At 42.7% G+C, this 26,573-nt stretch overlaps 1 protein-coding gene across 5 annotated transcripts; it reads right to left on the bottom strand.

The window, feature by feature from the left end:
* Positions 1 to 267: 267 nt before the first annotated feature.
* On the bottom strand, positions 268 to 25,783 carry C1H21orf91 (chromosome 1 C21orf91 homolog). Of its 5 annotated transcripts, none has more exons than XM_037905739.2 (5): positions 25,568 to 25,783; positions 24,512 to 24,642; positions 8,010 to 8,543; positions 1,733 to 1,795; positions 268 to 1,215 (listed from the first exon to the last, which is right to left on the bottom strand). In XM_037905739.2, exons 2-5 carry the CDS (start codon positions 24,633 to 24,635, stop codon positions 1,055 to 1,057), a joined length of 882 nt encoding a protein of 293 aa, XP_037761667.1. In that variant the 5' UTR covers positions 24,636 to 24,642; positions 25,568 to 25,783; the 3' UTR covers positions 268 to 1,054. The 5 variants fall into 5 exon arrangements, with proteins under 5 accessions (XP_037761667.1, XP_037761660.1, XP_037761655.1 ...); XM_037905732.2 differs by having other exon boundaries at positions 1,733 to 1,834; positions 25,530 to 25,758; XM_037905727.2 differs by having other exon boundaries at positions 1,733 to 1,834; positions 25,568 to 25,751.
* Between the last annotated feature and the right edge of the window lie 790 nt (positions 25,784 to 26,573).

Genomic DNA, 26,573 nt, shown 5'->3' with positions numbered 1-26,573 from the left:
AGCTCTGGGAAAAGCCTTTACTAGTAACTTGTTTTTTGCAGTAGCAACAGAATGAGCAAAACAGAACACTAACTATTTACCTAAATTTTACATATTAGATCCCTTCTTCTGAGAAATGTAAAGAGCAGAGACTGTGCCTTTTTAATATTGGTAAGCACAGTATTATTGGTGCTCCCAGCACTAGTTCCTTTCAAGATACAGAACTGTACTACAACCAAGTCTCTTCAATTCCTATTCTATTTAAAACACTAGTATTGAGACAGTTAATGAGGTATTACAGGTTTATTTAGTTTCTTTGAAGCCATATACTTTTATTAAGCATTGAAAAATATTTCACACATACAAAACCAACTCCATACACTAAAACCAAAATATGGAATTTCAAAAAAGAGGTGCTGTGCTTAAGTTTATTCTTCCATGCCTGATGAAATCACCTTCTTGAATTATAAAGTTTCTAAAAAGAGATGCACCATCACAATTTATTTAATGGGAAATAAATTTGTCTTTAGAAAACAGTTTTTTTTTTTTAAAACATCTGAATCATGAAATATAACCATACACAAGGCATAAATGTTACACAGAATCATTCAAACATTTTATAAAGAGATTTGAAAAAGTACCTAAAATAGTAACTTTTGTTCAGTATAAAATTTCAATAATAAAATATTGCTCATAATAAATAAGGAATTTCATGAATACTGCTCTCCTTGTAAAGCTCTCTTGGTTGGATGCTGTTTGATCAGGCATCAGGTCGTTCTTTGTTGTTGAACAGATATTTCTGTATCACTAAGACATGACACCTGCTTCAGGGGACACTGCCAACTGTGCGTGGAAAAACTACTTCCAGAGTGAACAAAAACAACCCCCCAGTAGATTTTAACATCTAAACACTTGCATTTGTTAGAATCCAAAAGCTGTTGCATACAACTTGTTTTATTTAAGTTTGAAGAAATTTTTTTCCCCCATCATTTCCCCAAAAGCTCCTAGAAGTCGGTGCAGCTTTATTTAATGGAACTGTTAAGGAAAGTTAATATTAGTAAGGACCTCATCCCATTTATATGGGGACATTTGATTTCATTCCTGCTCTTCCCACCTGTAGACATGGCAATTTGGAACAGTTCTTAAGCAGTTGCTCAATAGCAATGTGGCGGACATTGAGTTCTGAGGCCAAAGAATCCTTTTCTTGCACTTGCCGAGTCAGCTCCTCAAAAACATCTGTAAGAAGGTGGACAGTCAGGTTTAAAAGCCATTGCCTGAAGGTGTGTTAGACTTGGTTTTGGAATATGCAGTGTGATATTTACAGGTGCACAATGGAGAGCATGAGTACTGGGAGAACATTCAAACATTTTTAGCTGCAATACTCCTTGGTATACAACACCCCAGTATATTTTAACATCTAAACACTTGCATTTGTTAAATAATCCCATTTAATTTATTTGTAATTTTATTTAAAAAGTTAAGCTCAATGAGCTGGTTACTTTAAAATACAGTTTAAACTCTTGCACAAATACCTTACCAGCAAATGAAGAAGCACATCTTCGAGGAGTTGTAACTGTTTATCAAGGGGTAAGTGCATTATAAAATGTAGAAGTGTCTTTCCTGTCTCTGCTCTGAATTCAAGCTTGTGTAGATTTCAAAATGATCATTTAAGCAAACCTAGAGTTTCATTTCAAATGACATTTTCTGCATTATATAAAAAAAAATCAATAAGTATTTAAAAATGATCTCTCACCCTGGATTTGCTTGAGGAGTTTTTCATTCAGTTGCTCTACCTCTTCAGGAGTCATCATATTCACTGCAACATGAACAAAACCCATCACCACCTCCACCAAAACTGGGGATAACAAAAAAGCACCTATGAAGTTTCCCATTTGTCAAGATTTTTTATTTCTACCCTTGAATGTTAATAGCTGTATTAATGTGGATTTGTCAGTGTTTGAGATTTTTCTAGTATGATAATTGCTATAGTATAGTAATATAGTATGTGCTATAAGACAAACGTGTATTTCATACAAAAATACTTAGTTCAATGTTAAAAGTCAAACATTCAATGTTATGAAGTGCCAGAATTAAAGCTGCAAGAAAGGATATGCAGTCTTTAACTACATGATCACATTATGTTTTTCTAAGTGTGGGGAGGGTTAATTTTCATACTTTTAGGCACCTCCACAATTAGATGGTGAGCACGAATAGGAAGTGCTATGAAGTTTGTGACCCTGCAAAAACTGCCTCTGGCCATGACTCCTTCAAGGTAGAAAGCATCTGTCAAGAGCCATGCTGGACTATGATGTACACAAATAGCCCGATGGCAACATTTTTCAAACCTTCGGGAACTCAGAACAAAGTCAAGTATTTCTTTCTCTTGCCCAAATCCCACAAGCACCAAAGACAAACCCTGTACCACCTTAGAGCCCTTTGAAGTGCCAGAAAACTGTCAGTTTCCTATTTTCTACTCAGCTTGCTTTTCAACTGTCCAGTCCATGATAGTTTTTTCCATGTCTTTCTTCCCTATGCAGCTTGACTGCCCTCAGAGAGAGGGCAATACAAATAAAGGGAAGAGTTTTGAAAAGTTTTCAAAGGTGCCAAACTCCACTTCAACTGAAGTCAATGGAAGGAGAGTGAGGCCAAAGCCTAGTATGTGTCTGGAAAAAAAAAAATCTCACGAGAAAGCGTCTTATGCTGTCACAAGTGCAGGGCAGGCTGGGTACCGTCTGCTACTGCTCAGATTTCCCAGGCAGCAGAGTGAAAGTGACAAACCTTGTCATTAGCACAGATGCCCACAGGATGCTGCATAGAGGCAGCAGAAACTTGAAGATCTTAGTAAGTTTTTACTGTGCTGCAGCTTGGCATAGCCATGAGCAGGTGCACCAGAGTCGCTTACTGCAGACTTACCACCACACTGCACCCATTTACACCTAAGTTCTTGTTCAGAAGATTAAAAAAATTTCTAGCACTTGTTTGAAGTAAAGTCAAAGTTAAAATCAACCTGGGATTTTTTCTTGCCCCATTTTTAGTTGCTATCTTCTGCACAGCGCCCTGCCCACGGGGCCAAGTGAGGAGGCATGCGATATAGAGGGGACAAAGAGCAGGGCACATGGGGTTGCTGGGGTCATGTGTGGGGCACACAGACTGGGGTTTAGAAGGGCTAATGGGGGAAGGGGGGGCCCAGAGGTAGTGGGGTGACATTGAGCCAGAAGCTGAATGGGGATGGGCAGGAACAAATGGGGCCAGGGTCAGAAGTGCCTGACTGAATAGAAGAGGCTAGGGGGTCAAATAGGTCTGCATGGCATAGCGGAGGCTCCCTAAATCCCTGCTTCCACTGCCCCACCCCACCAAAAAACAAACCTGTTCCATACTACTTCCATCCATACCCAACCCCCCCACTCCCCTTCTTTAGGTTCACACTCTGGCTCCTTCATAGCAATTACTTCCCTCTCTTTCAGCTCCTCTGTTACCCCTGACTCCCCTAAGTCTTTGCAATGCAAGAAATATGTTTTTGTATTGTAGTTTAAATGAATTAACAACTTTGAGTAACATGCCTAGTAAGAAATCTATTTGTTAAAAAATTTCTGGAATCTTTTTTGTCTTCTGTATTGTTACTGACATACTTGCTGACAGGTATTTTGAAATAAACTACCAAAATAATTGAAACTGATTATGTTATTATATTGTGTTATTTTGACAAATAAAATATGCAAAATTTAAAAACACTGTGCATAGAATTTTTAATTGTTTGGCACAGAACTCCCCCAGGAATAATTTTAAGAAACCTGCTAGCCAGAAGCAGAGAAGAGAATCCCTAAACAGACTCAAGGTACAGCAGTGTTGTAGAAATCTAAGTACTCTTAACTCTTTCCCCGTAGCTGGTGACAGGCTTCTCACATGGACATTGCTAGTGGTATTTCAACAGCCCCTCACCCCCACCATCATTTTTGTCTCTACCCTCTATGCTAGCAGCTGGAGTCCAATAGCTGGTAAGTTTTGTTAACATTTTCAAGCCCCGTTTGTAATAGCCCAATAATGTCCGTAACAAACATATCACACTGCAGAAAAAACTAGGAGCAAAATTAGTTGAGAGTGACAGTGTTCTAATGCAATCCATATCTGAAATAATAGTTAAAACAAACACACTGGCCAAGCAATATGCATTTATAAATCCACGAAAAAGAAATCTGTAGGAGTGCTGACAGACTTAGCTATATTGCTACTAGGAGGGCAGGTGACGCTCTGAGACCAGCATACTTCAATTTTGACAGAGGACTGACTACATTTATTTTTTTTTAAACAAAATGTTTAGATTTAATTACATTAATATCCACTAAAGTGACGCAATCTCAAAACGACTGGTGACTTACAAACCAACAGTAAATTATGAGTCTGGAAATTTTGTTGCAAATGGAAAATTAGATCTTTTAGTATTACTTTTCTTACAGTTTAAAGCCTTTTTAAGCCTCCCGCTACACAGAGCCATCAGGAAGTAACTTATTTTAAAACACAAGAATGGCTTCGTACCTTTGGTTTTGTTTCAGCAGTAGGAGGTCAGACATGTAAGTCTCAGGATGACCGACTTCAGTCAGACAAACCCACAGGCCAGGTCAAGCTTTACATAATTCCTTATCTGCTGTAAACTGTCAATTTGGTATTAAGTGAATCAGGATTCCAAAACACAGGTGGGTCAAATAGATTATTGCCTGCTTTGAGATTTGTTGCTTCATTAGATATCGACAATATGACACACTGCAACAGTTAGGATTATATACTGGAATCCATGTCTGAAATTCAGAACTTCATGAACATGGTGCTTAATTTATTCATATTTAATACTGTGAAGAATACTTGTAGTTTTAAGGGAAAAGTTTTGTTTGGATTTCTTTGAGAGCAGCAGCCCAAAGAAACGGATATCATCTCCCCTTATAGCCAGACCTTGATATGAAGACACACTTTTCGGTGTCCCCTCCTTCCATTGTGAATTCTACCTCTGTTCTCTCCCTTTTGTTTCTTCAGTTCTCTTCCACACACTTTGCTAGTCTCTTATTTCCCCATACCTTCTCAAGAGCCAAAAACCTTCCCCACTATTTCATTGGTCCTCAAAGGAGCAGTCAGCATATCAGACCCTAGTGAACATATCCTTCCAGCAGTCCTAGTGGGCAATTCAAGCTCTGGAACCTGGTAGTGTTTCCAGTTCCCAAAGCTGGAACAGAATCCAGCCACTGCCCCAATCTCAGGGTCTGGAGGCACCCTCTCAGGACACAGACAAACTTAGTGCCCGCTTTGAGTGTTGGAACCTGCTATCCAGCTGCCTGGACCCTCTGGGCATAGTGCTGACCCTTCAGCTTCTGATGTTTAGATATGCCCCATCCCACAACCTATGCAAAAGGTGTGAAGCTTCTGGTTTACAGTTCAACTCTCTCAGGGGCAATGTGGTGATTATGAATCTTTAACACAGAGTAGACAGGCTTGCACTGATTCTAGCATCATTGCTCTTTCCTTAAGAGAGAAAGCAAGGAATACAGAGCGCTCCGAAAACACCAGAATGTCCCAAGTGCAATGTCCCTCTCTAGCTCACTCTTCCATTGGGGGAAGAGCAGGGAGGGTAATCAACTGTGTCGCATCAGGCAAGCAGGATCCATCCCCATGTTCACCCTGAAACAGCTTCCCCTCATGTTAACTCATGGTGGAGACAGGCACGCGCACACACACACACTCTTTTACCATTACATTAATCTCGTGCTGCAATTTCATAAAATTTGCAATTCAGAAGTGGTACAAACAGAACCTCCAAACTAACTTAAGGACCAAATACTGTTTCTTGTTCTCAATGGAAGCAATATTCTGACTGGGGAAATCATGCCTTACACTGCTTCCCAGTGAATCCCCACCAAACATGTTCTACTTAGGCTGAAGAAGCAGCATCAATAGACACCAGAGGGATCTATATCCAGCCTTCCATGCATTAGGGGCATCTGAACGGTCCCTTCCCCGTTTTTGTTTTCCTGTGCTTGTAATGCTTCCAGGGTCAGCTCAGTCACCTATGGCAGCATAGATAGGAACAATTATTCATACATCTTAATTTCAGAATTCAAGTGACATGGGAAAAAGCAACCCCAATTAGATCACTGAGTGAGTGAAAAATAAGACTCATTTTTAGGAAGCAAAACTCCATTTTTCAAAAGGCGTTTTCTTCAGTTCATTCCCAAGTGTACTTTCAGACACTTCAGATTGTTTAAATGGAAGTGGAAAGGACAACTAGTAGTGACAAGTGTTGGATGGCAGCTATGACCTACATTCACCATAAGTAAGGCTACAATTTAGTCATGGATATTTTTAGTAAAAGTCATGGACAGGTCACGGACAATAAACAAAAATTCATGGCCCGTGACCTATCCATGAGTTATTTAGTCAGGGGTATTGATAGTATCTTGGGGAAGAAGCACTGCTGGGGAAGCACCCCGGAGGGCTGCTGCTCGGGGGAGGGGGCCGGGGGGCCAGCAGCACCAGCTGCCGGGGCCACCAAGCAGCGGCTGCTCCGGCCACACCTGGGGCTGCACCCCCGCCACTGCTCCTGCCGCATCCGGGACCGCTGCCAGGGCCACTAAGCAGCAGCTGCTCCAGTTGCCCTCGGGGCCAGCTGCTCAGACAGTCCTGGGGCCAGCCGCTGCTCAGGCTGTCCCTGGGGTCGCCCGAGCAGCGGCCAGTGTGGCTGGTCCCAGGGCCAGCTGCTTGGGCGGCCATGGGGTCACCCACACTGGTCACTGCAGAAGTCACAGAATCCATGACTTCCACTACCTCTGTGACAAACACAGAGCCCTAACCATAAGCATTACCTTAAAGCCACACAAAGCTTTCACCTGACCATTCTGGACTCCTTATATTATTTCACTCTCTGTCCTATTAAGCAGCCATTCACAAGGCCCTCTTCTGCTAGAAAGTGAGAATGCTCAGGTTTCTTCCACATCAATGCAATGGAAGATTTCTATATAGTTACACAAAGCTGAAGTGATACTGAGCACCATCAGGAGAGAAAATCTGAGGAATTCATATTATACTATGTGGTCACGCTGTGTATATAACACCTACCATCCAACCAGAATACTACATCCATAGAGTTCTTGCTGTTCACTTCTAATCTGACTAGATCAATCAGAAGCACACATTAGCATTTCTCTACAAGAATGACAAGAATTAGACTGCAGTTGATGAAAAGGCTTTTGTCAGAGACCTCTTTAAAATAAAGTGCCTTCCCTCCTCAATAAAATAGTCTTTTCCACTACTGGCCATAATGTAGTGTTATACTATATAGAATGGTAAATTCACACAAGCAGATTACTTCCCAAGCATATCAGAGTTATAGCTCTTATGCTGGGAATTAACTTCACTGTCCTAGTCAATATGCCTTTCAATAAGACAGGTTCCAAAGTCCAAGGGTGTTTGAAAGCTTTAGTGCATAAGGGCTACTGTATATTCCTATAATTGTTACCAGTATATAATTAAGTACTTTAGTCACACTCTCTAAGTATCCTAATCTCAACTATTTTACTTTGTACATTATTTTGGTTCTATGCAAAGTTTTCTCTAGTTTCCTCGAATTCATTCTACTATTCAAGGCAATTTGGTCTCTGAATTATATATCTCAGGAACAATAATGAGAAAAAGTCACTGTCAGTAAACTGCTAATAACCTCCACTGGCACGATTGTGCATCACTGCCATGTCTGAATTATGAAGGATAAGCAAAGATTCTCCTCACATGAGCTTAGGAGACACATGCTATGTGATGGCTGGGTTAAGACTAGGAGGGATATAAAGTGAACACCTCACACTGATTCACTTGGTTGTGTAGACGCCTGAAAGCTAGTTTTTATAGATGTAAAATAAACTGTTTCAGCACGTTAGACACTTTTAGCTAGTATGTGGGTGAACTTAACTGTTGAAGAGACTACAGATGATTTTACAGAATATAGACCATAGTGAGAAGTAGAAGTGTACCCACCTAATTCCCCCTCTACTTACATTCGTCCCTGCTGTAACAGGGATGTTGTCTTTGGGCATTGGCATCTGAATCACTTTTAGCTTTTTCTGTCTTCGGTGCTTGACTGCAACTAGGCCACAAAACACTCTTGCAACAGAATGTAGCTCCTGTTTCTTGCAACATATCAAGTCTGAAATCAGTAGATTCTTTTTGTTCCAAAATACTTTGAGAACAGTTTGAGATACCCCCAGAACTTCCATCTATCCATTTTGCAGAGTACCTGGGTACTTGGGAGTCAAATTGTGGAACCAGTTTTCTGTCTGTCTGATGTCTGAAGTTAAAAAGCTGGTGTTGAGAAGTTTTTGTGCTGTCAGAATCGGAATCCAAATCTTTGTTTTGTGCATACTGTATAATCCTGTTAATTTTTTTGCTCAAGATACTTTTTACTTCTGCATAGGTACTTTTGGAGAGTTTTGATCGTGGGCAGTCCTGATTTGCTATTAAATGGAATTTTTCAAAGCAGTCTCTGTGCCCCCTTAATGATCTTGTGTGTAGAAGATTGGATTTTGGTACCCCTGTAAAGACAGAAATGACATTGATTATGTAAATTGTGTGTTATTCCGTAATACCTTTAATACTTAGAAAGCAAACGCTTACGTTTTCAAGTTGAATTTGTGGTTCTATATATTGTTTCCGGGACTCTCATACAAAATGTGTTGGCAGTTTTCCATTTAAGTGGATCTGAAGACAACTAAGGCTTCAATGAGCACAAAAAGGCCACAAGCATATGCTGCATCAACACTTAAGTATCAGAGTATTACACTTACTGTTTTTGTTTTGGAAAGACAAGGTGGGTGACATAATATCTGTTATTGGACGAACTTCTGTTGGTGAAAGAGACAAGCTTTTGAGCTACACAAAACTCTTCTTTAAATAGTTTTTACCCCAAGGCTTGAGAAATCTTATTACCTGTTCATCTCTGATGAGTGGAAAGGCTGAGTGCTCTACATCAACTTCTGCAGAATCCAAGTTTTTACTCAAAACTAAGTTTCTAGCCCTTACAGTTGCAAAGATAACCTTCCAAACATGAAGCTAGTGCACAACAATGTATTGGCTTCACCCTGAGTCCCTTTATTGCCAGTTAGACATTCCCAAGCTGCAGCAGAATTAAATTAACAAGACTCAACTTAGTTTTATTTCTGATTTTGAACTCTGTGGACAGCAGTGAAACTTAAGAGTGTTAGTTTCATATTGTTGCTTAGGAAAGCATGTAGTGCTGAAACGGTTTATGGGGAGAGAGGAACCAAAAAAACCCCAGAAAGCGAGGGAGAAAGAACAATGGAGATCCTTCTCCCCCTTTTCTCTTTTCAGCAGCTAGAAGGGTCTGGTGGAGGAGAAACAAAATTTCTCACCTTCTGCGAGCTACATAGGTAAAGAGACCCTACTAGCCAGATACAGGAAAGACTGACCTTCCAAATAAGGTCCAAGGACATACTCCTACCCAGCAGCTACAGGTTGGACTTCTTATCAACATACTGCCTCAACTCTTCACTAACATCTTTCCACCCTCCATGTTTCATATCTACCATTGGCTAGTATGTGGGAGACAGGCTTTTTTCCCTAAGCTCTGGTTATCGACTCTATAGTTTTCAAAGATAACCTGCAAAAGACTTTCAAAGCAAACTCCAGTGATAAATACATACACGTTTCTAGTATAAACCAGGGAAAGGCAAATCATTTTTCTTTTCATGGCTTTCTAATATAACTTAAATATAGCAAATCTGCTTAACTCAAGAGGCAACAAGCCTTTGTTGCAAGCCATTAGATCTTTAAGCCATCAGGGAATAGAAAGGTCTGTAAGTCAAAGTTACAGTGAATACATTGCTTAAAAGCCTTCACAGACTTTTGAGATTTATTTTTTCAATACCATTCCCCTCCCTCGCCTCTCTTTTCAGCATGAAATGCTGCTGATGTTATTTTATGCTTATGAAAACTTCAAGTCTCTCATATCTTTAAGTGAAATATTATACAAGTTACTGTATTTTAAGACTCTCTCTTTGTCCAACAGTGCTACACAGAAAAGAAGCTACTAATGATTTGGAGCAGAGAGCAGAATGCACAATGAAGTCTGTTCCTTTTGTTGGCTTGAAAAAAAAAAAAAAAAACAAAAACAGTCCAATGCAGCAGTAACTAAGGATCCCCTGAAGGTCTTGTGCAAGAAAATGGGGAGGGAAGACAGAGAAAATATTTTATCATTAAGTTCAGAATGTAAGTTTCAGTACACAATGTCTCTACGTTTTTGCCTAGTACCCACACACTGTAACGGTTATATGGAATGTTCAGTTTAAAGAGTTACGCCAATACTTACAATATACTTCTTTGTTTCCTCCCATGAAAAACAAGGAAGTCATTAGTCGATAGAGGATGAATTTCTCGCCCCCATCCCCACAAAGTCAGTTTCTTAACTATGGTTGTTTGGGGGGTGCGGAGGATGGATGAAAGGAATTTTAAACCCACACCTCCAAACTGTTGTCCCAATTCTATTTAGATAATACTTTAAAAACAAAATAATGTCATGTGGTCCATACAAGGCTTGAAAAGTCTACCACACACGAACCAGAGGATTTTTGAGCAAGGACATCAATCCTGTAAAGTAGTTAGCGTGACTCCATCTCACACAAGAGATTGCATATTAGGCAGCAGACTCCATCAATTTGCTCACAGATGGCCACAGACTAGGTTGCATAAATGGATTTGGACACTGTCCAGAAAAAGCTATTCCTTAAAACTGCTCAAATAAAACTGCAGCATCCGCAGGCTCGGCCAATCTCAGCTCCTAATAGCCGCGGTTTGCCTTGCCAGGCCAGCGGGGACTGCGGGAAGTGGCGCGGGCTGAGGGATGTGCTGGTCACTGCTTCCCACAGCCCCCATTGGCCTGGCACGGCGAACCGTGGCCAGGGGGAGCTACGATTAGCTGAACCTGCGGACACTGCAGGTAAACAAACTGTCCCGGCCCACCAGCCGATTTCCCTGATGGGCCGTGTGCCAAAGGTTGCCGATCCCTGCTATATACTATACAGATTTCATGGGGGAGGCCACCATTTCTCAAACTGAGTGTCCTGACCCAAACAGAGGTTGCTGGCGGACTGCAAGGTTATTTTAGGAGGGTTGCAGTATTGCCTCCCTTACTTCTGTGCTGCCTTCAGAGCTGGGCGGCTGGAAAGCGGCAGCTGTTGGCTGGGCACCCAGCTCTGAAGGAAGCACCCTGCCAGCAGCAGTGCAGAAGTAAGGGTGGCGATACCATACCATGCCGTACTTACTTCTGCGCCGCTGCTGGCAGCGGCTCTGCCTTCTTAGCTGGGCTCCCGGCCAGCAGCCGCAGCTCTGTGGCCACCGGGCTCTGAAGGCAGCACCGCCGCCAGCAGCAGTGCAGAAGGGTAGCAGTACCGCAACCCCACTACAATAATCTTGCAACCCTCCAACAACTCCTTTTTCTGTCAGGAGGACCCCCATAATTACAACACCATGAAATTTCAGATTTAAGTAGCTGAAATAATGAAATTTATAATTTTTAAAATCCTATGACCGTGAAATTGACCAAAATGAACTGTGAATTTGGTAGGGCCCTATTCATAAAGTAGTTTAGGCATAGTCACTATGCCTAATTTTCAGGGGTCTGGGATTCACAAAGCCTGATTTTGGCAACTATGCTATGTATACAATGAAGGGGGATAGATAGGTGTCTTAGAATGGGATTAATAAAAGTCAGCACACTAGGTGGTTCCCCACTTAAATTACCCAATGGGAAATCCCAAGCTAAGTGTGTGCACTAAGTCCTTGGCCTGTCTCATAGATCAGTGCCTACGTCCAGGCTGCAGGGAGGTGCCTCTATCTGCTTCAAACTCTCAGCTGCAAACACTGCTTTAGCATTAAGTTGTTTTTGTAAGAAGCTGGGGCAAAGGAGGATGACTTCCCTCATACCCTAACCTAACCAATGTGGTAAGACTTATTTGCCTGGAACGTGAGAGACCCCTGGTTCAAAACCCTCCTCTGCCTGAGGGAGAGAAGGGATTTGAACAGGGCTCTGCCACCTCTCAGGTCAGTGCCCTTGTTACTGGTCTACGGGATAGTCTGAAGTGGGGCTCCTTCAGTCTCCCCTGCTGAAGCTGTTCCACTGTAGATATACAATTAAAAAAAAAAATCACTGGAGCAGGGGAACTGGTTCCTGGGTCTCCCTCTTTCCAAGTGAGTGCTCAAGCCACTAGGGTACAGAGTCTCTCATGCTTGCTCCCCCACCGTGCTCCCCCGCCCAGCCAAAAGTATTTACCCTCTGGAATAGCTCAATATTGGGCCAAAGAGTGCACATAAGCATGAGAACGACCCTAGTCCCATCATTTTATGTAGTCAATTGAGTCAGGCTACTGCAACAACCTTCCAGGCCAATAACTTTACTATTCCAACAAAATACAATTTTATGCATTATTTATTTTCTTGCTCTGGACTTAAAATAACTATCACACTGACCAAATGTATCTATTCTGTATCAGAATATGATATTAGAAGTTGTGAGCTTCAGACATAATTGTTATATAAGCAGAAATTAAACAGAAGAGAAGAACTCAAGGCCATGTTCTGCACTATGTCAGTTGTGCAGACACATAATTTTAAACCATATGATCATTTCTGTAATAAATTACAGAACTGTTTGTTTTTTGCAAGCACAATGTTGTCTATGAAAAAGCCAAAGAGGGCCAAAATTTAAATTTCTTATGTCAGTTAAATTTTTTTTTTTTAAATTTGGAATTTGAAGTAGTCTTTATACAACAAAACAGCAAAAAAAGGGTGCACAAATCATTTGTAGGTCACCTTTAAGCTATCATGAAAGCTTTGCATTACAAGATTTCACACATCCACACTACCAATCTTACTACATGATTTTTGTGCAACAGTTTCTAACTACCTTTTTAATGAGTTAAGCGATAAGTAGTGCTTTCCTCCATAGCAGCTCTGTCTAAGGTCTAGAACTGATGTTCTTTGGCATTTTGGACTGAAAACTCAGAACTTACAATTGCCAGCCCAACACAGACTAACAGACACTCATCCAGAATCAGACCTACAGAAAAAAGTACTCTCCATGCAATAGATATTGTAGTCCAAAACATTGACCATCTGCTTTATATGGCAACTGGAATGCCACTCTTGGAAACACACATACCACACAGAGTCGTAAGATTTATTTTTTCCTTTTACTGGTATTTCATCAAAAATTTTTTGCAAACTGAAGAATGCCATGGACCAAGCAGCTTAGTCAGTTTTTATCATGAAAACAGGTATTCAGTCCTGGTAGCAATTAAATTAGTTCTTCCTCCACCCTATGGAAAGGGACAAATAAGCAAGCAAAGCAAAGCTCATCAAGGTTATGGTAAATTACAGCATAAGTTTATCTTACAATGATACAATATTCACTAGCCAACTTTGAACCAGAGCTTCCCTGGCTAACCTTGTCCCAGGGTTTCTTTATTATACTGTTTAAAATATTGGTCCTTGTGCCTCAAAATTCCCACATGGTAGCCTGCTGCACCTGTGCTCCCAGCATGACTTGGCTAATTTGGATAGTCTAGTCTTTAGTAGCCAGGTATGCATCAATAGTTGCTTTTACGGGTATATGTATACACTTGCCCATTTGCCCTTTCCCCAGTTTTCTGGGAAGGAAGCAATGCTGCAGCAATTAACACAAAGAATACTAGTAGCCAAACACCGTGCTATTACACAAGTATAATTCATTACATTGTACATTTAAAAACAGCCAAAAATGGATGAGAACTTAAAACCAAGGCAATAACAGATCACAAGCCCCTGTGATGATTAAACTTGGTGATATTCTAAATAAAAAAGAGCTCTCAGCCATGTCTGCAGGTATTTGGATCACTTCACCTGGGGGGTGGGGAACAGTCATCCAAAATTCAAAGTACATAAGATTAAATCCACTCAACAGGTGCAAATGCTGAACACACCACAGGGTGCTCTTGAACACCAAGACTTGCAGTGATCAGCAGCCTGTTTTGCTTAACTTCTGCTGCATTTTACTTTGTTAGGTAGCTGTTAAGACACTTTGGTCTTTCCACCCTATCAATTTAAATTAACGTAACAGAATAAGCTACTGCCATTACCTTCAGATCCCAGCAAGCGTCTAATGGGACTTCTCAGTTCTAATTGCTTTTACAACTGTGAACATCAATTAATATTATCAGTAGCTGGAAAGGAAGGAACTTTTTAGTCATAAAATGCACTTTTCAGATATACGAATGCTATAAAGCTCACTAAACCGGTTAATGAAGGTTTGTATTGCAATATTACTTAATTAAAATGTTTACTATAAGGCTACTAAGTTTGGCACTCTCCTCCACTGAAAAATTAAATGTACAGGTGTAAATTAAAAATGATAATCCAGTTAAAATCAATTTAAAGATGTCCATACACTTAAAGTGCATTACTTTAATGGAGTCTGTATGAAAGCACCTTGTTAGTTAAAATTTAATACTCCTGGGGGAATTCTGCACCACTGTGTGTGTGCAGAATTAGTGTTCCCTGCAGATTTCTTTGATTCCCTGCAGAAAAATGACTTTCTGACAGGGAAGCTGCAAGAGCAGTCACGCACCACTCCCTAGAAGTGCAGGTACATCATTTCGGGTTCCTCCCCTGCTTCCTGCCCCCATCACTCTTCAGCTTGGGGGTTGGGGGGAGAGAGGGGGATCACTATGTGGGGAGCTGCTCCCTCATCTGCCCAACCCCCCTGCATCTGGGCTTCTCATACCCAGACACCCGCGCCAAGCCTTACCCCGTATACCCAGAACCCACCCTAGCCCTCCATACCTGAACCCCACTCCACTGAACTCCATCCCTGCATCTGGAGCCCCCTGCATCTAGATCCCCTGCCTCCGGACCCCCCACCCCTGCACCCAGACCACCCCCCACTGAGCTCCCTGCACTCAAACCCCCCCACACTGATAATCCCCACTGCACATGCACCAGCCTCAGCCCCCACATCCAGACCCCCAACTAGTTGCACCCAGACCTCCACCCCAACACATACCATTCCCCCGGCACCCAGACTCCCCCGCTGAGCCCCCTACACCCAGACCCCTCTGCTAAGCCCTAAACACCTTCACCTGGAACCCCCTGCAGAGTCCCACTGCCCCTGCACCTGGAACCCCCCCCCCCACAAGCCTCGGTGCATTCAGATTCCCTGCTACTCAGACCCCCCGCTGAGCTGCCTGCACCCAGACTGTCCCACATAGAACCTTCTCACCCTACACTGAGTCCCTTCATACTTGGATCCTGCCTGCCCCACACATGGTGTGCCTTGCACACAGGGGCAGGCCCCCAGGGTGTTTTTGGGGCAGGTCCAGGCCTTGTGCTATGTCGGGGTTGGATGCAGCCTCACCGCTGAGTCTGTGTCCCAGGGATGGGTGGTGGGGAGGCTGCAGGGTGATCTCACACCATCGTGCAGCCAGTGGCCTATGCTCCCCACTGCCATGCTGGAGCCTCTGCATTTATTTATTGACAAATAAAACTTGCAGAATTTTAAAATATTGTGCACAGAACTTTTTATTTTTTGGTGCAGACTGCCTTCAGGAATATTAAACTGATGCAGTTTAGTGTGTAGACCAGGCCTAAGATCTAAAGAGCAGCGGAAGGGAGTATAAGACTCTGCTATCTGGGTATAGTGCTGGTGCCTGCCCTATCCCCAGCTTCTATTAATTCAGGATTTTGGGGTGGGGTTACTTATCCACAAAAGTGTAGGAAGGAGGGAAACTGCGTTCCATGGTCTTCTGGATCTGCTGGGCCAGTGCTGGGAAACCTGTGTTACCATCCTATTAATCCAGTACTTTGGAGCACCAAATCCTTCCTACCTGGCCTATTAGGTGGCTTTAGGCACTCTTGGTGCTTTTCCTTTCTGTCCACAGCTGTTGAGATGCTTCAGTCACTTAACAGTTGGTCTGATTCTGCCTTCCCTGGGAGATCCAGCCCTAGTTATGACATCCATGGAATACCAACTTATACTGAACTTAAATCAATATAGCATTGGCGGTGTGAACATAACACTTGAAATGTTATGTCATGTTAAACTGATTTAACTACATTAATGTAACTATCCCCATGTAGCTTAAACAACAACTAATGTGTTGAGGCCAAAAGCCAGCCATTACTCAATCTCTAGTTTTCCTGGGCTGGTGGTGAAGTTGTAAGTAAAGTGCATAAAATTCTTTTAAACATAAAAGAAAGACAATGACTACAGCTTCCTAAAAATGTGAGAGACTACATAGCCTTGGATAGCGGTTCAGGTCAATAGTGACCGAAAGCAGTTGTTATCCAACAGCTGTTCAGTGGCCTTTAGTGATCTGGTCTGTCTTGAGTTTGAGACCCCCTGAACTAATGACCACGAGGGCCACATGAGGACTAGTATATTGGCCCGAGGGCCACACCACTGACCACCCCCGCCCTGCTGCCTCTGCACAGTGCATCAGGGGCTCATGGCAGGGGGTCGGGGTGCAGGGTGGGGCAGGGGGGCAGGATGAGGCAGGTGGCTCAGGGCAGGGGGTTGGGGTGCATGGTGCATCGGGGGCTCAGGCCAGGGGGTCGGGGTGCGGCAGGGATGTAGGGTGTGGCAGGGGGCTTAGGGCAGGTGGTCGGGGTGCGGCAGGGGGCTTAGGGCAGGTGGTCGGGGTGCAGGAGGGGTGTGGGATGCAGCAGGGAGCACAGGGCAGGGGGGTTCGGCTGCAGGAGGGGTTCGGGGGGTGGCTCCGGCCCGGCACACACCAGGGGCAGGGCAGGCTCCCTCCCTGCCTGCCCGGCCCCCACGCCGCTCCGGGAAGCGGCCAGGACCTGGGGCAGGGCCCCAGGGGTCTGTGTGTTGCCCTGGCCGCTCCTCCAGGTACCTCCCCGTAGCCAATGGGAGCTTTGGGGGAGGTACCTGGAGGAGCAGCCAGGGCAACACACAGACCCCCGGGCCTCCAACCCTGGTACCGGCTACTTCCCGGAGCGGTGTGTGCCGGGCCGGAGCCGCTTTAGGTAAATGCTGGGGGGCCTGCGGGGAGCTGGCGGGCCGCAGAAAATAACCCTGCGGGCCGTGTGTTTGAGACCTCTGGTTTAGTTCCAGTGGAATAGAATCCACATTGAAGACTACCATCGTAATTAGTCTTTGCAGACAGAACCAAAAAAAAAAAAAAAAGAATAGCAACTGAACTACTTTAACCCCTACATGGAGTCTTCCGTAGGAGGAGAAAAAACTGGCGAGAGTGGATGAAGGAAACTTTCACTGCACATGTTCTGCCGTTAAGTAACAAATTTCAGTCTGACACAGTCAGATTTTATCATGTAATATAGTATAGCTTTTATTTAAGACATTTTAGATGTTTAATAATAGACCTGTCAAATGTTTTCAATAATTCTGCATTAACAAGATTTTAAGTTAGTATGTCTTGGAACAGTTATTTTCCCTTCTGCCAAAACACATTAAGTGATAGGAGCATGCAAGCAAGGTAGTCCAGTGTAAGAAGTAAAAGCTTTTTTGAATTACACCAGAACCAACACACCCTGAGCTATTTTTGTATTGCAGGTCTTAAAAAAAGAGAGACATCCAACTTTTGGAGGAAAAATGCTGGAAGAGACCTTTACTGCCAAGTCTGAGCTCTTAATAAGCGCATGCAGATGTCTTAAGCTTCCGATATTAGAAGGTTCCCATGAGCATCCGTCAGAGAGGCAAAGCAGAGCTCAGTAGTAAAGCAGAGTCTCCAAACTAGTTTACAGAGGATGTGTCTGTCTGGATGAGAAGCAACTCAGATCATGCAAGGTTTCTGCTAAAATTAAAGATCCAGGCTAGCTAATGGGTAATACTGAAAACAGTTCAGTTAGTCTCCCTTCCTACGCCACAACGAACACGAAATTACCGGGGGGGGGGGGGGGGGGGGGGGGGGGGGGGGAAGAGTCTGTAGAACCGAGATACATCATGAGATTTCCTGGCTTACTTAAGCAATCTAACCCTTATAAATTAGAAACAGGAAATGCATTTTAAGCAACAAATCTTTTCACGTTTCCTGTAGTTGTGAAAAAGCAACTAAATTATGTGTGTGTGGTTGAGCTGTTGTTTTTTTCTTCTTTTTAAAGCCATAGAAGAGTTGACATGCGAGGATATACACGAACAAAACCGACCTTTTAAGTTTTTGTAGACTTTGTTCAGCATAACTAACACGTTACATGGTTTAAAGAGTTATCAGATGTCTATTCTGAACTAAGTGTTAAGGGACACAATCAGTTACTTTAGGCACAATTCAGAATTGGCAAAAAAACATTTTTTAAATTAAAAATGATTTATATTTAGGTAAATACACCTTCTTTCCCCCAAAGAAGAGGTTTGGATACAAAGATTCCCTTACAGTGCAGATTAAACACATAATAACTAAAAAGTGAATCTGACTACACAAACTGAGCAAAGTGTAAGGCAGGTGAACAAATGATGTAAGATTATATTAAAATGGAAATAATGTTTGAAGTTTACTAATACTTTAGCACAAGTATAGAAAAATTTTAAGATGTGATTTAATCCAAGTTTTTCTTTAAATAATGATAGTTTATAACCCTCCTTTCTCCAAAGAAATTATATAGGTAGGTATCAGGAAACAGGGAGAATCAAAGCTGCAACTGTAATATTTTGCATATGTTATGTGTCTATTCCTGTGTCTTCTGTCTTTTGGCTCAACCCTGCCAAGAGCTCAGATCAGGTGGACTTCAGAACCTAGGTGGATCCCTACTGATTTAGACTGCAAGCTTTTCAGGAGAGTGACCATGGATGAAATCCTGGTTCCACTGAAGTCAATGGCAAAACTCCCCTTGCCTTCATATGCATTTATACAGCACCTAGTCAATGATATGAGCCTGATTTGGTCCTTATGGTATTAACTCAATACAAATATTGACCAACAGTATAGACACAGCATGCATTTATATTTCACTCAAAGGCTAAAATCCCTACTGGTTCAAAGGAATTCTTTTAAATGAGCAAAAATGCTATTTAATATGATTGGGGAGGAGTGTAGAGGGTAACCTGCCTGCTCACTCACAAAAGGTTCTGAACGAGACATTTGAATTTTGAGTATAGATATCCTTGTGATTACGTACTGCCATCTGAGCTAATGTCCAAACATGCTAATAAACATTTAACTCCTAAAAACAGCCTCAGAAAAGCAGAAGTTGAAACATACTGAAACCCTAACACCAATCCAGGAAACAACCTAATGACAGACTGGAACATTCCCAACCTAAGAGCTAGATGAAAAACTACATTTTTAATTCTACTTAAGTAAGGCCCAAAGGATGTAGTCATTATCCATAAAAATGAACTTCTACAGTTGTTTGGAATCTCACTGAAGTTAGAGGGGCTCTGCATGGGTATAATATTCCATCCATACTAACCAACTGAAAGATCATGGTTTATGGTTAATTAAAAAGTCAGCCTAACTATCTGTACTTTCTACAATATTTAATCTACATACGTTTGAAGTTCTACAATCTTTCTGGTTTTCTTATTGTTTTAAATCTCAGGCCAAATAAGTTTAGTTTTGCTTAAGATGTGTGAAATTGGTACAGGCAGTTTTAGGAAAAAATGCTGTCAAATACTCCCCAGGGAAGAAAACAGAACTCTGACCTTAAAGGAGACCAAGTCAAGAGAGAAAGCTTGGGTCCTTTGTGAAATATGAGGGAAATGAAAACTCATTTCCAGAAAATGTTGAAGGGAAGCTGACACAGGCTACTGGGGGCACTGGAAATGCTTATTACCTTGGAAAGATACTAAGCACAGTTACATGTATTGAAAGTTTGTTTTAAAATACAAATGGCTTCTTTATTTTACTGAGAGGGAACAGTTTGTTTATAGGCAAACTGCTTATCTAAATATAAATTCAGATATTAAGCTAAACCAAACATCATATACAATAGTTAGAACAAATATCTCTTTCCTAGCTATCAGTTTCATTTCTGAAGAACTGCAAAAGTGCTTGCTTATTTCCCATCGGAACAGCTAGCACTCACCAATAGAAAAGACACCCAAAAACTAAGTGTCTGCAAGTTTAACAGTCTGAGTGCCTGACGCCATACAGTTCAAATAAAAAGCAGCAACTATAAATTTTAAATAGCCATGACATTTCTGACATACTGCATCTCATAATTTATAACTATTCAGTGCAAGAAAATTAGCAATTACAAATGATTGCTGATTTCTTGTGCAAGAAGTGACTGATGACAGAATGATAGAAATGTAAAGCTAGTAAGAAAATTCCTGATGCATTTTGCTTTATAAAAGTGTGTGGATTACCCAATGTGGTCCCCTCCCAAGTCTTGAATAACTGAAGACCACTACTACTTGTCTACATGCCAAATAGTAAACTGTTCTGCAAGTCAAAGGTCTATGAAGTGTTAGTGAAAGTAACTTAATATCACTTCAAGGTAGAAAAGATCTAGTGATCAGGGCTCTGTGCCGGGACTCAGGATACCAGGATTCATTTTCTGGCTCAGCCACAGACTTTCAGTGAGACTTCAGAAAAATCACTTATTTTACTTTGTGCCTTGGTTCAGTTTCCCCTCTGTAAACGTGTACAGTACTTCCCAAATTCATTGGGGCATACTGAGGGCAAAAGGCAGTATTTATGAGTCCTCAGATTCTATGGCGATAAGGGCATCAATGCTTAAATGTTTCTAGATTGATAAGTATATGAACCTAAACATATCATATTTACCTTAAACAAAAAATAGTTTTAAGTAGCTATTTCTTTACGCTTGTTGTAAAACAAATCTTAAAAATAAAGCCTATATAACAAAGACTTTTATGCAATAATATTAGTACCTCTAATACTATTCAAAATTACCAGAAATAAATGCATTTTGTTGCAATCATATTAAATCTGAGATTTTTATAAAGCTGTATTTATCCACTACTGTCTCAGATTCAAGCTCACCTGCTCAAAACAAAGCACAGAGAGACAAATACATACAGTAATCTCACAATAAAAGCAGAAATATTTTTATATCAAGGCTCCTATCAGCAAGAAGCAAGTGTCTGAATGTCAAAGTCATTTATGTTCACAAGTCATGCACAGCCGTTACACTGCAACAAGAGCATTTAACTGCAAATAAAGTATAGTATTTGGTGGATTATGGCACCAGGTTTTCTTTAATCCTAAAGTGTAGGTGGTGGCATTAAAATATAACCAGAAAGAGAAATCTGTAAGTCTATCAGTTATTTTAAAAACTATGAAAAAAAAATCCAAGTTTTAAAGTACACTGACAATATCCCTTAATTCAAAGCAACTGTCCAGTTTCACTATCAAAAGATGAAGCTATAGTAGGAAGCCCTTTCTACATAAAAAGGGAAGGCAGATGGTGCAGTACTACTGAAGTATTAAACACAAGTGCTTGCTAGATTAAGATGTGTACTATCTTTTTAACTGAATGAGTGACAAAGTTTAAGGCTGTTTTGTTTTAATTTTTACCAAAATGAGTTGAGAGCACATGAAAGTGACACGGACTGACCAATATATTTTCTGGCTTCTGTGAGACACGAGTACAACTACTATTCTTTAGTATTATGTACGCATTAAGTGAGCTGTAGCTCACGAAAGCTTATGCTCAAATAAATTTGTTAGTCTCTAAGATGCCACAAGTCCTCCTTTTCTTTTTGCGGATACAGACGAACACAGCTGCTACTCTGAAACCTGTCATTAAAAGTTCAGTTAGAACTGAAACAGAGCATATTTTTATAATTATAGACAGCAAGCATTCACATCAGTTTCACTCTTCAGGCATTTAATAAAGCTTGAGGAACAGCAAAGGCATTGGAGACCTTGACCTCAACTTCAACAGTGCTCCCTGACCCTCCCAAAAAACCCTCTAAGGCCTTTGCAAGCTTGGTCAAAAACTCAACGGCATTTCTTTGTAATGTGGTAACTTTTGAATGCAGCATCTGACCAATTCCAATATTTCAGGGAATGTTCTATGCAGACTGGATCCAGACTGATTTGGGATAAACTGCAAGACCAATGGGGAACACATGAAGCTGCTGCCAGCTCTTAAGCAAATCTCCAATCACCTCCGCAATTGTCTATAGATTTTAAAAAAACCTGGTTGATAGCATCCATCAATGTCTTCCAACATAACAATACCCTATCTCATCTCTGCTCAGCATCCCAATAGTTTAACACAGCGGTTCCCAAACTTGTTCCACCGCTTGTGCAGGGAAAGCTCCTGGCGGGCCGGGCTGGTTTGTTTACCTGCCGCGTCCGCAGGTTTGGCCGATCGCGGCTCCCAGTTGCCACGGTTTGCTGCTCCAGACCAATGGGAGCTGCTGGAAGTGGCACAGGCTGAGGGACTTATCACCCAGAAAGAAATAAGAAGGGTAGGAAGGAGGGGAATGGGTGCGTATGGAGGCGTGTGCACACAGTCCTTCAGGAGTGGAGAACAGGGACCCAGGTATGGGGCAGCAGAAAGTGCCCCTCGCATGGGGGAAGTGGGAAAATGAGTGTTTATTACATAACGCTCTTGCTACCTAGGTAGGAGGAAATGGGAAGCAAGACACCTCCCATTGTGGGGAGAATGGGAAACACAAAGAATCTCTAGTGGGGAGGTGGGGGGAGACTGGAGAGATGCAGGGAGTCTCTGAAAGAGAGACCAGGAGTATGGCACACTGGGATTTTAGGACTACACAAGCTATGAAGTTTGTGACCCTCCACCCCTCCTTCATGTTAAATGCAATCAATTAGTTCTTTCCTATATCAGAAAGAAAGATATAGGACGAGATACTACTACTTAGAACAGCACGAAGGACACACTAACTTTATACATTCCATACCAATTAACTTGTTCCCTTTCAGTCGCCCATGATCAATGCAGGCCAGATCTACACTAGGCTTCTGCTGGCATAGCTATATTGGTCAGCAGCGTGGACTGCTGTGATCCCTGACCAACATCGCTGTGCCAGCAAAAGCCCACACTGTAGAAGCAGCTTTACTGAAAAATCTGCACTTTTACAGGCATAGCGTGTTTCACTCTTTGGGGGTTGTTTTATTATACCGGTACTAAGCACACTTTTGCCAGTACAGCTGCATCCAGACGAGAAGCACTTCACCAGCATCGTATACTGGTATTCTTATACTAGTAAAGCACTCCTAATGTAGGCATGGCCTGGGATCACCCCTGCTAAAATACTTCTGGGATGGGTAGATCTATCCATTATATAATCAGACTGGATTACTTTTGTTTGCTGCCAGACTCAGACATGTGATACTACAAAGCATTTATGGTGTATCAAAATGGAAAAGTTCTAATTTGCAGCACTCTCTTTTGTGGTGCAATTTAATTCACACACAGATGAATACAATACACATACGTGGACCCTTGAAGCTGCAGGCACTGTCCCTGCCCTCAATATGGTTGTTTAGATTACTGCTATAAAAACTGATGTTTTAACCTATCAGGAAATGTGTTGTGCTTACACTTTACAATCTGATAATTATATAATTATATTAGTTTATTTGTAAACTCTTGGGGGCACAGAGTGCCTTCTGAAGTAAGTTTCTGTACAGTGCCAAACACATAAGATGGAAGAAATACTGTTGCAATGGTTTGCACACCTGTCAGCAATGAATTTGGAAAGGATAACATACATGGTGATACATACCAGAGGACAAGAACTAGAAATAGATGAAGACCAAAGATGTGTTGGACAGACATAGTGAATGACATAGAACACAAAGGTTTAAAGATGAACAAAGCCACAACACGACAGGTAGTGGTGGAAAGACTTAATTCAGCCCAATCACTGCTGCTGAGCTGATGGTCAGGAATCAAAGAAAATCAAAGAACAAAAGACCGGGCTTAGCATAGGCAGCCACCTATCTCTGACTGGGAACTTCAGGCGCTACCACAGTACAAATATACTTTTCCAAAATAAATAGAAAAACATCCATTACACAATTTCTCTTGGTATTTTGAAAAGCATTTCCTGTAATTAGATACTATTTATCACTACAAGTATACAACATTATTTGGAAAAGGTGATTGTCTACTTTTTTGTAAACTTTTGCTTATCCAAAAACCCAGCCAAGCTGATTTTTATAGTACATAAAGAAATCTAACTGAAACATGAAAGAAAAGGTAATAATGAAAGTCATCTACTCAGGAAGAAGTTATTTAGAATAGCAAAACTACGTTAAATATTCAGGATTTTGAAGACTTGAGGAAGAATATCCATAAAATTATCACGTTACTTAGAAATAGTGTTAAAATTATGCATTACTACAAATTTGTTTTTAACTATTTATACACCAATGGCTACAGACAAGAGTTTGGCTCTCATTGGCTTCAAGCCACCACGTCACTTCCCTTTTTTAAATTTTGTGTTAGAACCTTCTTTTTCTCTTTAACTCAATGCAAAGGTATTCTGGGACATTTAGAATGAAGTACACTATTAAGCTAAGTTGTACTGATTTCTTACCTTCAATGTTTAGCTCAAAACAGACGTGGCAAAATGAGAGTGTTTCTTTTTCTGTTCCCAGTTTACACACGCTGCAAACATTATCATCATTCAAGTCAATGTTAACAAACTGCTCTTCATTCATAATGCCCCTAGGAGAAAGGCAAAGGTGATAATGTTATTTTATAACATTATACTATCCTTTTGTTAAAATGAGGAAGCAAGATATATATTCTGCATTTCTTGACAAGATAACAAAACCCAATATTCAGTCAATATGCATCCACATTTACTACAGAAACCGTGTGGTTCCTGAAAGCGCTTTGAGTTCTGGACACAGATGCACAAAAGAAAATAAAGGCTACAAACTCATTTATGCAGTACTATTATTTTATTCATCAGAGCATAATTTCTGAAAGCAATACACGCAATCAGATGCCTCTCCCTTTTCATATCTGACGTGATCACATCATCTTAAGAACAAGAAAACACGGGGAAGAACTAAGGAGGCTTCTATATGCGCTCTGTTAACTCCACTGCATAAATATTTTAATGCAACGAGAGACGTTTGCCTAAACCACGTCCTCCTTGGTAATTCTCCAGTCAGACATTAGACAACAACAAAGCTTCTCCTACGACACGCTCGACGGTCTCCCCCGACCCGCTCGCGGACAATTAGCGGCGTCTGACGGCGCAGCGAGTTACGGCAGCTCTGCCCGGGCAGCGGCGGCAGCCGGGAGCCTGCCGGGACGGAGACTATCCCGAGCCCCGTCGCGGACGGGGGGGGGACGGGACGCGGACACGTGGGCCGGGGCGCTGGGGGCAGCACCGGCGGGCGAGGCGGGGATGACGCGAGCGGCCCGGGGCGCGGCCGGCTCCCAGAGCAGAGCCACTGGGGCCCGGGCTGGACTCGCGGGCGCGGCCGAGCAGCGGGGCCAAACCCTCCGCCCGCCCAGCGCGGCCGGAACGGACACAGGCGGAGCCCAGCGGCAGCGGCACCGCCCCCGGGACCCCCCCCCCCCCCGCGCCGGCCCCTCACCACAGACCCCGACTCCCGCGGCAGGCAGAGCCCCTCACCGCTGCGTCGCTCCCCGCGTCTCCCGGGCCGGCGACTCCCCAGCCCCGCTTCCCTGTGGCTAGCGGCGGCCAGGCGGGCTCCCCGAGGCCCTCGCCCGCGCGCTTCCGGAAGAGACCATCGCGCTACAGAGAAAGGGGGAGGGGGACGGTTCGATGACCGTGGTCCCGGCCCTCTAGCCGCCTCCCGTCACGCCCGCCCCGGGCCGGGGCCCGCGGAGGTTCGGGGTAAGTGAGTGGACGGAGAGCGCCTCCAGCCCTTCCCCTCCCCGCGCACACCGGTCAGGTGGAATGTGGAACCACCCTCCGCATGTGCAGCAGTTGGACTCGCCCAGCGCATTGTGACGCTGCTTCCCACACACCGGAGAAAGGAGGACGAGCGCAAACTGTCTGACTCTCGGCTGTAGCACGGTCAGTGTGGGTGCTATGACTGGCCCAGGGTAACCTTAACTCTGCCCCCCCCATGCACGCTGGTGCCATGGCTCCCGTTTATAGGGCTGGCAGCCTTTTGTTCCCAGAGTTGCCTGTGTCTTACGCACATCACATCTCCCTTCACTTTAGCGAACTAGCCCTTGTTGAAGTTGCAGGAAAAGTCATGCATTGTCTGTGAAGGGATGACTTCCACAGCCTTGTCAGTTTCCTATATGATGTTTCTATCTCCCTGGTTTGGGAGTTTTGTCACATATTGTGTTGAAACACACCTGGGCCTGGGTAGGTTGAGCACTGGCAAGACAAAGTAGGTGAGGTGTTATATTTTATCGGGCCAACTTCTATCGGTGAAAGAGACAACATGGTTACAACTCTACTGCAAACATCCGTACATTGGGGTCATTCCTCTACAGTCTGGAATTACATGGTTACACCTTATTTCCAGGGGACACAGTGTGTTCAGTGAACAGGTTGGATGGTGATTCAAATGGGGACAGAATCCATATAATTCATGTCTCAAGTGGCCCTAATATCCCTCGTCCCCACATCCCTCAGCGCATGCCACTTCCCGCAGCCCCCA

Source organism: Chelonia mydas, chromosome 1 (genome assembly GCF_015237465.2).
Source record: "Chelonia mydas isolate rCheMyd1 chromosome 1, rCheMyd1.pri.v2, whole genome shotgun sequence".
Lineage (NCBI taxonomy): Eukaryota > Metazoa > Chordata > Testudines > Cheloniidae > Chelonia > Chelonia mydas.
Note: the sequence above shows the minus strand (reverse complement) of the source record. Positions and strands in the feature narration are given on the sequence as shown.